The sequence below is a fragment of the Drosophila pseudoobscura genome, chromosome X (assembly GCF_009870125.1).
Source record: "Drosophila pseudoobscura strain MV-25-SWS-2005 chromosome X, UCI_Dpse_MV25, whole genome shotgun sequence".
Lineage (NCBI taxonomy): Eukaryota > Metazoa > Arthropoda > Insecta > Diptera > Drosophilidae > Drosophila > Drosophila pseudoobscura.
This window is the reverse complement of record NC_046683.1, coordinates 44,585,192-44,596,959: the sequence shown is the minus strand read 5'-3', so window position 1 is coordinate 44,596,959 and position 11,768 is coordinate 44,585,192. Positions and strand designations below refer to the sequence as shown.

General features: G+C 47.5%; 5 protein-coding genes and 1 long non-coding RNA gene across 10 annotated transcripts in view; 4 read left to right on the top strand and 2 right to left on the bottom strand.

Annotated features, from left to right (window-relative positions):
* Positions 1-504: 504 nt before the first annotated feature.
* Positions 505-2,040, bottom strand: LOC4813810 (peritrophin-48). The gene is made up of 2 exons (XM_001353268.4): positions 1,930-2,040; positions 505-1,810 (listed from the first exon to the last, which is right to left on the bottom strand). Exons 1-2 carry the CDS (start codon positions 1,949-1,951, stop codon positions 705-707), a joined length of 1,128 nt encoding a protein of 375 aa, XP_001353304.3. The 5' UTR covers positions 1,952-2,040; the 3' UTR covers positions 505-704.
* A 978-nt stretch (positions 2,041-3,018) lies between these two features.
* On the top strand, positions 3,019-4,407 carry LOC6900422 (peritrophin-48). The gene is made up of 2 exons (XM_002134777.3): positions 3,019-3,122; positions 3,212-4,407. Exons 1-2 carry the CDS (start codon positions 3,116-3,118, stop codon positions 4,354-4,356), a joined length of 1,152 nt encoding a protein of 383 aa, XP_002134813.3. The 5' UTR covers positions 3,019-3,115; the 3' UTR covers positions 4,357-4,407.
* A 674-nt stretch (positions 4,408-5,081) lies between these two features.
* Positions 5,082-6,529, top strand: LOC6900421 (peritrophin-48). Its single transcript, XM_033382281.1, has 3 exons — positions 5,082-5,182; positions 5,269-5,843; positions 5,909-6,529. The coding sequence occupies exons 1-3, from the start codon at positions 5,173-5,175 to the stop codon at positions 6,431-6,433; spliced, it is 1,110 nt and encodes a 369-aa protein (XP_033238172.1). The 5' UTR covers positions 5,082-5,172; the 3' UTR covers positions 6,434-6,529.
* Positions 6,530-6,817: 288 nt separating this feature from the next.
* On the top strand, positions 6,818-8,241 carry obst-F (obstructor-F). Its single transcript, XM_033382278.1, has 2 exons — positions 6,818-7,025; positions 7,095-8,241. The coding sequence occupies exons 1-2, from the start codon at positions 6,909-6,911 to the stop codon at positions 7,965-7,967; spliced, it is 990 nt and encodes a 329-aa protein (XP_033238169.1). The 5' UTR covers positions 6,818-6,908; the 3' UTR covers positions 7,968-8,241.
* A 797-nt stretch (positions 8,242-9,038) lies between these two features.
* On the bottom strand, positions 9,039-10,138 carry LOC26532460 (uncharacterized). The gene is made up of 2 exons (XR_001453092.2): positions 9,722-10,138; positions 9,039-9,624 (listed from the first exon to the last, which is right to left on the bottom strand). It is a non-coding gene; the product is annotated as an uncharacterized lncRNA (long non-coding RNA).
* Positions 10,139-11,322: 1,184 nt separating this feature from the next.
* The window catches only part of LOC6900419 (uncharacterized), a 43,488-nt gene continuing 43,042 nt past the window's right edge, over positions 11,323-11,768 (top strand). Inside the window, exon 1 of one of the 5 annotated variants that reach the window (XM_015187235.2) lies at positions 11,323-11,723. The gene's annotated coding sequence lies outside the window, so the exon portion shown is untranslated. The remainder of the gene's footprint in view (positions 11,724-11,768) is intronic. The other 4 variants (XM_033382275.1, XM_015187233.2, XM_015187232.2 and 1 more) reach the window with 4 other exon arrangements.

The window sequence follows — 11,768 nt, the reverse complement described above, 5'->3', positions numbered from 1 at the left end:
AATTGTAATATGTTCATAGCGGCCTAATATTATGCCCGATTATGGAATACGTAGGCTGCCCCGTTTATGTCCGTAGCCATGGCTATTTTTATATATTGCCATTTAAAAGTTTTGAATGAGTTTTTGACCACCCAAAACATTAAATCAAGGGATCCTCTGACTTGCAGATAAAGCCTTGCCTTGCAGACAATTCCTTGTGAGTGCCAAAAGTAGTACTGCGAAAGTAGGGTTAAACGTTTTGAAATGTGTGTAAAATGTGTTCATCTTCCTTAAGAATATTTTTGAAAACAATAAAATCATTTTAAAGGTTATTTGGTTGGCCTTTCACTATTAGTCGCTAGTAAGCGGCTTCTTTGCCTGCTGCTGCCATTCACAGTCCTGCGTAGACTGACTAGTAGCCTCGATCCTTTACTTCAGCAGTCTACAAAAACCGCTGAGGCATCTGAAGAGCTTTTGGCGCCTCTTCCTCCATGCACAGCTGTGCATTCCCAAAAATGCATGACGTCATGTCCGGATCATGTTTTATTAGTGCTGTAGTTATTATGTTGGCCAATCGATACACAGAAATCTACCCAGAGGACAAAGTGCCTTAATCGCTATTAAGATTTGATAGTACTCGCCTGACATTGACAGCAGAGTCGTATTTATTGTCGAGGCATAAGGTATCTAACAAGAGTCTAATTAAAACCGATTGCGTACGCTGCTCACGAGGCTTCAGTACTGGCGCTGGCGCTGGCGCTGGGGCTGGGGCTGGGACTGGTCCCGTCCGTGTCATCATTCATAGCTGTTTGCGACACGACTTTGGTCGAAGCTGCAGCTGATAGCTGGCAGGCGGGATAAGATATTACCTGCGTTGTGCAGCGTTGAGTCACCTCATCGAAGTACTCTTCGCCTGGGCAGGTGCCCGCGCCTATGCTGGCTCCGTCCTGGCATAAGGAGAATCCCCTGCAACCGTCATCCGACTCGCTGGCCAGTTGAATGGTCGTATTGCCGAGACCCACGCAGCGGTCGTAGGCGCAGGGCGCCTTGTAGCGGGGCACGCAGGCACCACCGTCGACGGCCAGGAAGAACCTTCCGTCAGAGCACACGGCATGCTCCAGGGCCATTTGACCGTCCTCTAGCTCGTGGCAGTAGTAGTAGCCGTTGCAAGAGATGTTATCGGACACGAAGTCGCCAGCATGGGCGCAGACGCCCATCTCGTCGATATCCGGGGCCACGGTGAAGTCGCACTCCACGTTCTGCGGATAGTCACATCGTGCAGAGCCGGCGCTGAAATAGAAGGTGCCAGGGCAGGTGCCATTGAGCACCTGGCCGTCCCAGCACATTTGCCAGCCGTTGCAGTTGGTGGTGTCCTTGATGAAGACGCCGTCGGGCAGGATGTTGCAGTAGTTGTCCGGGTCCATCTTCACCTGGCAGGGAAAGTTCCGTATGCAGTCTTCCGTTCCGGCACTATAGTTCATTCCCGTGGGGCACGTTCCTTTCGTCCCCTTTCCGTTCAGACAGTAGTAGTAACTGCTGCAGGAGTACGGATCGGCGGTGAAGCCATTCAGAACCGATGCGCATGGATCGCTCGACACGCACTTGATGCTGTCCGAGGCCACACACTCCTCGCTCTCTCTGTCGTAAAAGAGGTCAGCGCCACAGGTTCCGGCGACTGGCTTCCCATCGACGCACTCTATCCAGGCGTTGCACGCACGGGGATCGTTGATTTTCGTCCCGTTGACGACCAGGGTGCAGATGACACTCGGGTCAAAGGAGGCGCTACCCAGTGGCACCAGGGCTAGTCCAAGGATCACAAATATCCCGGCATCTAGTGCGAATAAATTTAAATTAAATAAACATTAGCACAAACTTTCAAGACTATTTAGATGCTCTCTCAGAATTTTGTCTAGTGATATTCCATTCGTACAAACGATGTATTTTACGTACTCATGTTGCTTGTATGGGGCATTGGAGAAGACTCAAAATGTTTTATCAACGCTCCAAGCTGAAATCGTGGCAACGGCAACGTTCAACTGGAAGGCGCACAGCACTGGTTTTATACTCGTATACAGCACAGAAACACAACGATGATGGTTCGGGCGTTCCGCATGTCCATAAATTTCTGAGCATTACTTCACAGTCGGAACTGTCGTCAGTTTTAGTCAATGGCTAAAATTGGGGTTGAGCGTATATTCATATTTATGTTTTATCAAATGCTGCTAAAGCCTAATTTGACATTTTTTGATATATTTGGGAGCTCCGAGGCTGGTGGTCGATTTACAAACTGCGTATTATATAGAGGATCAGCAATATACGTTCCTTTTTCCAGAGGACACCCAGAGAGTGGCCAGACACTCGCATAGAGTGGCAAAGAGCTGATGGAACAAGAACATTCTTTCGTAAAATAATGATCATGAGGGTGCTGGAAGGCAAATTGTCACGGATCAACTCTGAAAGACCGTCTATTGATCCTGAGAAGAGGAAGTTCTAAAATAAATCCCTCTATATTACGATCATTGGGTAGTTATAAAAATTCGAATTTAAAGTCAGTGCAGCCATACAAATACTTTAACAGAAATATACATATGCATGAGGTGGTGCAAATATGGTTTATTCCGGTATATGTATGTATGTGTTTTTCGACTCCAAAGTCGTTCGCCTGATAAGACAAATGTATGTTCATCATGGTATAAATAAACTCCGATGACCAGTTCATGACAAAAATACAACTGATTATGGTTTTGATACGAGGAAAAGGAGGCAAAGTCTTGTGTTATTCAAAGTATTTCCTCCGTCTGCTTAACAATAAATAAATTTAGCGATTGGCGATTAAATAATGAGACCATATTTTCCTTTATTTTCGTTGATTTCTGCAAATTGCGTAGTCGTGCTATTTATGGGTGCAATTCGTGAATAGCCATCGATCATGCAAAATAATTTTGACCATAAGTGGGGAGGTTCGATTCATCATGTCTCGTGCTTGACGTGTCGTCGATCAATGCGATCCGGGCAATTCCTCCTCCGCCGACGATAAATGTCGGCTCGGATCCATATAAAAGCCTGCCAAGGCAAGGGCTCCCCAACAGTGTTCGACTGTAAGCTACCAGAACGCGCACTGAAGAAAATTCCAAATATGTTGGGTGGGTGCTGCTGAAACACATGGCTATACTACACATTCTACATAGAATAAATAGAATACAATCTACAATCATTAATGTTTCTCCAATAGGTAGAGATCAAGGATCGATGCTCGCCGCCCTCCTGCTGCTGCTCTGCAGCTGCACGGCTCCGGCTGCTGCAAATCTGAACATGAGTGCCCTCTGCCTGATGGTACCCGACGGCATGTTCGTGTCCAGCCAGGCGGATTGCTCCAGCTACTATCAATGCCAGGGCGCGACGGCCAGCTTGCTGAGCTGCTCCAACGGGCAGTACTTCGACAAGGACGCGCAGATGTGTGTGGCATCCTCGCAGAGCACCTGCGCAAGCAAGAGCCAGCCCTGTCTGGGGAAGGCGGTGGGCACCTTCCAGGCGGACAGTAGCTCCTGTGGTGGCTACTGGTACTGCAGTGCCTCGGGCGCCTTGAGCGGCAGCTGCCCCAGCGGCGAGAACTTCGATCCCACCAAATCGGCCTGTGTCTATCCTTACCAGTATGCGTGCACAGTGTCGACCGTGGACAACGGAAGCGGTGCCAGCTTAGAAGTGTCGCTCAATCTGTGCTCCATAATCGAGAACGGTTTCTACTTTGGAAGCGCCTCGAATTGCAGTGGATGGAACTACTGCCAGGACAATGTGCTGCATACCGGCACCTGCCAGAACGGGTTGATCTTCAACGTGAATGGACGGAGCTGTGGCTACCGTGGTTCCAGCTCCTGCGCACAGGTTACCAACGACCCCTCGTTGACCGCAGCCGCAGCCCCATCGAACTGCACCACGTCTGGCGAAAAGAAGGCCGCCACCGCGTGCAACCAGTACTACCTCTGCACCGGCAGCACCTACTCCCTGATAACATGTGCCACTGGCTCGTACTACGACACCGTCTCGATGCAATGCGTAAGCCGCATGCAGGCGCGCAATGACTGCGATCGCTGCCTGGGCTCCACGAAGACCTTTGTGAATGCCTACTCGAACAGCAGCTGCGACCAGTACTTGTATTGCGTCAATGGCGTGCAGCAGGCGATTGAGACCTGCCCCGTGAACTACTACTTCAACGAGAATGTTGGAAGCTGCGTCTACGAAACGGAGCCACAGTTCGATTTCTGCAATCCCACAAAGGCATCAGGAGTGCCAGCAACAACGGCAGCCACAAACACGACCACAAGCGCATCAACAACAACGAAAGCTACTGCCACTAATACCACAGCAAAGCCCGTATAATGCTTTTGCTTATCAAATATTGCAATTAAAGGAAGCCCCTTGAGTATTCGAGATTAGCATTTTGTCTGTCAGGATTGTATATTTAGTAGCATAGCTATAGGAGACTATCTCCCGTACCATTTGGATCCGTATCTGTGTGTGCGTTGAGTAGGTTTTTAGTAACAGCCCACTGCCGTCTGCCTGTTCTGAGCGAACTCAGCATATCCCTTCGTTTGACATATATGTACATACATACATATAGAAAATGGGATCAGTAGTACCAGTACTATGCTGGAAAACCACGAGACCGTTTTTGTTGAGGTTAAGTAATAATCTTGGGTTGAGTCTGTTGGGAGCAAAAAATAACCCTTCCCTTCCCTACCCTACCACCTATTTCGACTGTTTCTGCCTGCGCTGATTAGTTCTCGCTGTTCAATTATTAAGGTTCGCCACTTATACTGATATGAACGAGCATAGATTGTCGGTGGGGTCTGCACCCATTCATGGTAGTCTTCGAGAAGCATGAGAATCACCCGACAGCGCAATGGCTTGTCTCTTGGCTATGATTAAAATGATTATAGCGATGATAATTCAATAAAACTAAACTGATATAAAATTGAATCGTGTTTCTTGTATCATGTATCTATAATTCTCAGGAATCGAGCGCTTATCAATTGGCTTGTCGCTGAAAGAAGCTCTCAAAATATATGATTTATATTTTTGGCCATCAGCGAAACGCCGCGACACACACAAGTATAAAAGACAGGTGCTGGGAAAACTCCATATTCAGTCATTGACTAGCTTTCAGTATTAGTTCAAGCGGCCATCTCTGAAATCATGACAACAGGCAAGTGAATCCCGTCGGAAGCATCCTCGGAAGACTGGCGTCGACAGGTGTAACAGGTAATAACGAAATTCAATCTGCATTCACAGGCAAATTCCTCTCGGCCGCCATCCTCTGCCTCGCGGTGGGCACTGCCTTGGGCGACGACGTGCTGGAGGGCAATTACAACGTGACGGCCTTCTGCACGGCGGTGAAGACGGGCACCAATCTGGGCAGCATCGTCTCCTGCGACTACTACTATGTGTGCACTAGCACCGGACCCCAAAAAGCCTACTGCAGCAGCGGATACGCCTTCAGTCTATCCACGGGTTCCTGCACCCCAGTTGCTCAAGCGAACTGTTACTACGGCGTGGAGAATCCTTGTCTGGGAAGGACGGGCGAGAGCTGGGTGCCCGTTACGGGAACGTGCAACCAATACTACTACTGCCTGGACGGCGTCAACAAGGGACAGGGCTCCTGCAAGGGTACCCAGTCATTCGACAAGGTCAGCCAGCAGTGTGTCTACGGAAACTGCATTGCTGGCGTTGTAGACAATGATGAGCCCAACCTGACGAACATCTGCGAAGTCGTACCTTACGGCAAGTACTTTGGCGACACCCAGACCTGTGATACATGGAACTATTGCCAAACCAACGGCACGCTTCAGTCGAACAAATGTTCATCGGTGAGATCCCGCGGATCCCTGCACCTTGCTTGAGCACTGTACTTATTCAATGCCCCTATTTTCAGGCATACAACGTGGAAACTGGCGAATGTGTGTACTTCAACGACAATGTGTGCAGCAGAGTCACCGATACCCCCCTGGGTACTGCCCCAACCCAGTGCGCCAACTCTGGTGATGTTAAGCCCAACGACAAAATCTGCGGCAGCTACTACACTTGCAAAGGAAAGACTTGGGTGTCAGTTGACTGCGCCTATGGATACTACTATAATGTTGAGACGAACAGCTGTGTGCTAAGAAAGACAGCCACACCGGTCGCGGGATGCAATCGGTGTCAATACGCCACGACGACATGGGTGAATGCCGTGAGCAATACTACCTGCGGCACCTACTACTACTGCAACAACGGCCAGGCCTTACTCCAAACCTGCCAGGACAAGTATTACTTCAACGAAAACCAGCAGGGCTGTCTTTCGACTTCGGACACCACAAGTTTTGACACTTATGTAAAAAACAACGGAGCTTGTGCTGGTGCAACGGTTTCCGATGGATCCGAAACCAACGATCTAGCGAACGTTTATCGATTACCATAAAGAGGAAGTGCTTTTCCCGGTGTAAAAAAAAACAAAATTGTATCCGTATTATATTAAAAATATTCAGTTAATAACATTCACAAGCAAATCATTTGATGCACTACTTCTATGAATCATTCTTGAGGTTTAAGGAATTAAGGAGTCAATGAGTCATTTTTTTAGATTTCAATCATGGCGGAGTATTGTACTCGTGTGCCTACCCTCGCCGAAAATCACAATACAACGACATCGGGAAATTAGTATACAAAGTATGATGTTCAAGATCTGCGGCAGATCGCAGCACACACAGATTGCAAACACAAGTTTTCGATTAATTCTGACATTAGCCGCACCCAGCGGTCCGTTGTGGAGGATCGGCTGTATAAAAGGGAAGCACACGGAGTGGCGCCACCATATTGCGGTGCCGAAAAGAAACCGAAAAACACAACCCAACCAGAACCTATATCGAAATTCACGTCAAAGTGCCAAAACTGAAATGCAATGCTTTTGGGCATTTGTCTTGGGCATAATCTGTCTCCGCCTTGGAGCCGGACATGCCGTAGATCGAGGGCGACAGCTGCAGGTTCAGGCCGCAATTGGTGACTTGAGCCACGTGAGTAGCGTAGCCGGATCCCGAATCCGGATGTAGGGCTCCCATCTAAATCCACCTGCCTGCTTGCAGATCTGTGACGGCCGTCCGGATGGCGAACTGGTGCCCCATCCGTTGGACTGCAGTGGATACTTTGTCTGCGCGCGAGTCCCGACGCTCCACTACTGCGATCAGGGCCTCCAGTTCGACGAGACTCGTGGAGCGTGCGATCTGACGGAGAATACCAACTGCAGGCAGAGTGAGCTGCTGCAGGCCAGTCACAGACCGGCCAACGACTTTGTGGCCGACTCTTCTGAACTCATTTGGTGGCCCCAGCGGCCGCGCCCCGTCTTCGTGGCCGTTGACGTGGCCAGTGGACTGCCCGTAAGTCCCATGGCGAAGTACGACCCTCAGCATATCGAGTGCCGCCACTTTGGCGCCTACTTTCTGCCCCATCCAAGCAACTGCCGTCTGTACTTCATCTGTGCCTACGGGCACCTGCACCGTCATCAGTGCGGCCGTGGCACATTCTGGAACTACGAGCAGTCCGAGTGCCAGCTAAGCAATAGCGCCGTCTGCTACGGCCAGTCGCGGCCCGATCGCCAGGACGCCGACGGGGGGATAGACGAGACCAGTGGGACTACGACCAGCAGCGGGGGGGAGGTGACAGTCTGCTACATTGTTGGCACCAGCGGCACCAGCACGGTCTTCTCAGAGCCTTCCACTACGGACGCGACAGTACCGCTCCTGGAGCCAGTACCTTCTCCGCCACGCGCCGAAGCCAGTTCCCCCCTGACATGCCCTTCAGAGAAGCAGAGCTATATGTCCCATCCCGAGGACTGTAGCAAGTATTACATATGCATTGGCGGCTTGCCGGTGCTGACGTCTTGTCCCAAGGGTCTCTACTGGGACCAGATGTCGGGATACTGCGACCTGGCCAAGAATGTCAAATGCTTCCAAGTTTGATCAATAAACTCGAGCTCCTAGTGCTCGATATTGCACTTGCTACATACGTATCGTGTCTGTGCACAAAAGAAGATTTCAACTGCAGATCCAACTGAATTCGTATGTATGCGATCCATACATATTATCCTCTATCGAATCAATCGCAATTCCTGGCAGAAAATTCTTGATTGGAAAACATAAAAATCTGTAATGGGGCTTCAGATTATCTGCCTATTCGGAACAGAGTTCTTCCCATCTCTGACCATTATTGATGATTAAAAATGCTTCCGTTGGACTTTATTTTTGTTATTATTTCTTGAGTTCTTGATTATCCAAAAGCCAATACTGGTAAAAACTTTTCAAAAATATCTGGTATCCTTTGGCAGCACATACTTTTACAAAACTGTGGCCATTGTAAGCCTTTGCCACATGATGCTTCTGTTGTGAATATTTTCAGGTGTCTCCCTCTCCGGCTTATCAGAATGCCACGGATAGTGCTTCACTCCGGCTACGATTCGCTTCCATAGCGTTGGGGGATCTGTTTCATCCGCAGTGACGCTTGCTGGACCACAGATCACCATGAAAAGCAAAGTTCCACAGAAGGCCAATCTAAACACGTTCGTTTCGCCCATCTGGAGGCTCCGTTTACACTCGTTTACTGGATTGTGTGCAAGTGACTGATCTTCAAAATAAATTAAAAACAGACTCGGCATGATGGCAATCTTATCAATAGAGAATATTTTACAACGCTGCAAATTGCTTTACAGCAGATACTACTGGGATAAGATAGCAAAGATACTAAGTTGTACAGTGGCGAAGCTAAGTATTGGCAAAGCACTTGTCTATTTATAGAGAACCAATAATTGTATCCGATGAATTAAAATATTTTCTATTATAGTGGCTACTTTTTAGAACGGTGTTTTTTTGCCTTCTTATGCAAAACTTCAGCAGGAGAAAATACATACATATATTATTTCATGTGCAAATTCATAAGCATAGGGGCTAGTGGTGGCGAAAAGTCGCGTCCTCTTCGATCGCTGGTGGGTCTATACGAAGTATTCGATTATTATATTGGCACGTACAAATTATGGCTAAGAGAAATATATTATATTATTCCGATTTTGTGGGAAAAACGAAGGAGTGTAAAAAGTATTTCTATAAAACATCTACATATGTATGTTCTTAGATTACATTAGAAGCGTCTTAATAATTAGTACATTTAATTTTTTCATCCGCCGGGCAGTTCTTTTCGCCGTCACAGCGCCAGGAGGCTGATATACGAAGAAGGACTTCTTCGTGGCATTATTCCACGACACTGGAGCCGCTGTTTCCACACCCTCCCCGTTGTCTAGGTCAATGGCTATGCTATGGCAATGTCGAAGGGCTGTCCACTGTCCAGAGTTGGCCAAGACGCTCTCGGTGCTCCAGTACATATAGTCTTGCTGCCAATTAGTATCTGACGCTTGTTGCTATCCAGTAGAGGCGTATCGTTTCCTGGTCGGATGTGCGTCGGAGTGCGACGCATGGAGCTCGACCAGGACCAGGGAACACGGCTGCTCCACCCCCCCTTCCACAAGATGCGCGCCCTCGGCACGGAACGCAGATAATCAGGACATTGTCGTTGCACAGCTTTATTTAGCTTCTCCATTGGTCATGCCGACCTGTTTAACAACTCCGTCTGCAAAATGCATTTAAATGTAAAATCCACCTTTCGCACAATATACCTTGAAGACAAAATTGCATTGCTGTGCGTTTTTGCGAACAGCTGTTGTCACCTTTATCCACCAGTCTGGCAGCGCTGTGAAAATCACCGATGGATGGATGGTAACACTATCAGCTGATTTCTGGCGCCAAGAACCAAGAAAGTGACAACAAAATTTCTGCCGCAAACTTTGGAAAACAACTGAAAATTCAGAAAATGCACAAAAAAAACACAAATAAGTCCACTTAGGCGGTTAGTACTAGTTGTTCTAGTATGCCTTTTTCCAAAAGTTCCAAAATGGTTTCTATTGCTTTGCACAGTTGATCCTCATAGGCGCTGAGTGACGGCTGGCGCCACACCAAATGTTCAATTTGAATATTCTTTAATGTTGTAATGACTGTTGTAACAGACATTTAAATTTAAATTTAAACAAATTTGGAAATTAAACTTTAAAGTTTGGCAACGTGACGCAGCTCCTCTGATCGAAAGATCGCTCTGGGCAAGTTGTTCATGTTTGTTAGGTTACTGAGAGCGCGTATTGCTTGTATACTTGACTGGAGTGTTGACTGAGGATACACAGTCTTTGTGTGGTCTTCCAGCACCGCCTGGTCGAAGGGAACAGAAGAGTTTGTTATGGCTGTGGATCCTATGATGGTGAGCGGTTCTTCCTGCATATTTGTTTCCAAAATGCTATTCTTCTCTCGAAAAGAAATGGTATCTACTTATATTCATATACATATGTACCTACATATGAACACATGTAGATTTAAAATATCGTTGATATTGATCGTTGCTAGCTGGACAAGTCTTTAGATGTAAAATGTGGCTTTACCGTGAGAGCATATTGGTCGGGAAAAACGACTCATCACGTCCATGGCACTGTTCAGGAAGAACACACCAATACGGATCCCGCCTGCAGACAGGACCACGCTGAAGACGCGGAGAACTGTTTGTGCATCCGAGCATCCCACATACTGCGAACTGCGAGGCAAAACTGTATACCCTAGTGCCCTAAAATTATGGGGTATAATAAATGATGTCAGTTCCATGCTAACGAACGTTTAAAGATTGTCCCTGATCTCAACGCACATTGATCTGTTCATTCATAAATAATCCATTAACGTCTTCGGTTTTCTGTTTTTTGTTTGCTTATGTATCCATCTATGTACATACATATGTACGTTTATTCCGATATTGTATGTGAACATACAAATGTTTCGCGCAATATTTTGCTTAATTTAAATTTATCTTCCAAAGCGGTTAGAGCTCAGTTAGGGCTCGCTATCCGCTCTCAGCCGTTCGGCGGCGTTCTGCTCATTAATTAATTCAAGCGTCCAAACTCGGTCGCTGGTCAACAAAAAAACTCTCTGTGAAGTGACTCATGAGCCAACGCGTGCTTCTGGGGTCGGAACACTTGACACCCTTCAAGATTGGTCGTTCCTATGGCAGTAGTATGATATGGTGGTAGGACTATTATAGACACAATTTGGACAGAGTCTTTAAAAATTATTGGATTGAATTGTTATCAATCAAGTACGAATTGATTGTCAAAATTCAAGCAAATCTTCTCTTGTAAAGTGCTCTAAAAAGCTGAAAGCTCGAAAACTGAACCCTGTATCCCCTCTGAAAGAGTAAACAGCTGGAGCCGCGCCGCCGCATTGCCAGCGCACGCACACCACTCTGTTCCAACGCCGAAAGAGAGTCTGACAGCGAGAGAGAGAGCCGCACTATTTTTGCTGCGGCGATCGGTCGTACATGAAACGCCAGAGTTGGCATTTAGCTTTGTCCGCGAGCGGGAGTTTTTTTTTTTGTTATTTATTTTCGCAACGACGTCGTTCCCTGGAAGTAAGTGCGCACACATGGCGGTACTACTCGCGACTCGGGCACATTGCTAATTCTGATGCGCGCAGCGATAGGATTAAGTGCGGTGCGGTGCGGCTCGCTTCGGAATTGTTCACCAGCTAGCTTGTGAGTGTAGCAGCTGCAGGGCGACGGCTGTCCGTCCTGAACCCAATTTTTTTCAAGTGCAAAAAAGCTGGCGTTGTTTAATAGAAACACAATAACAATAATTAGAGGTAATCAAATTGAAACGTGCAAAACGGCGAGAAAGAGAGAGCATG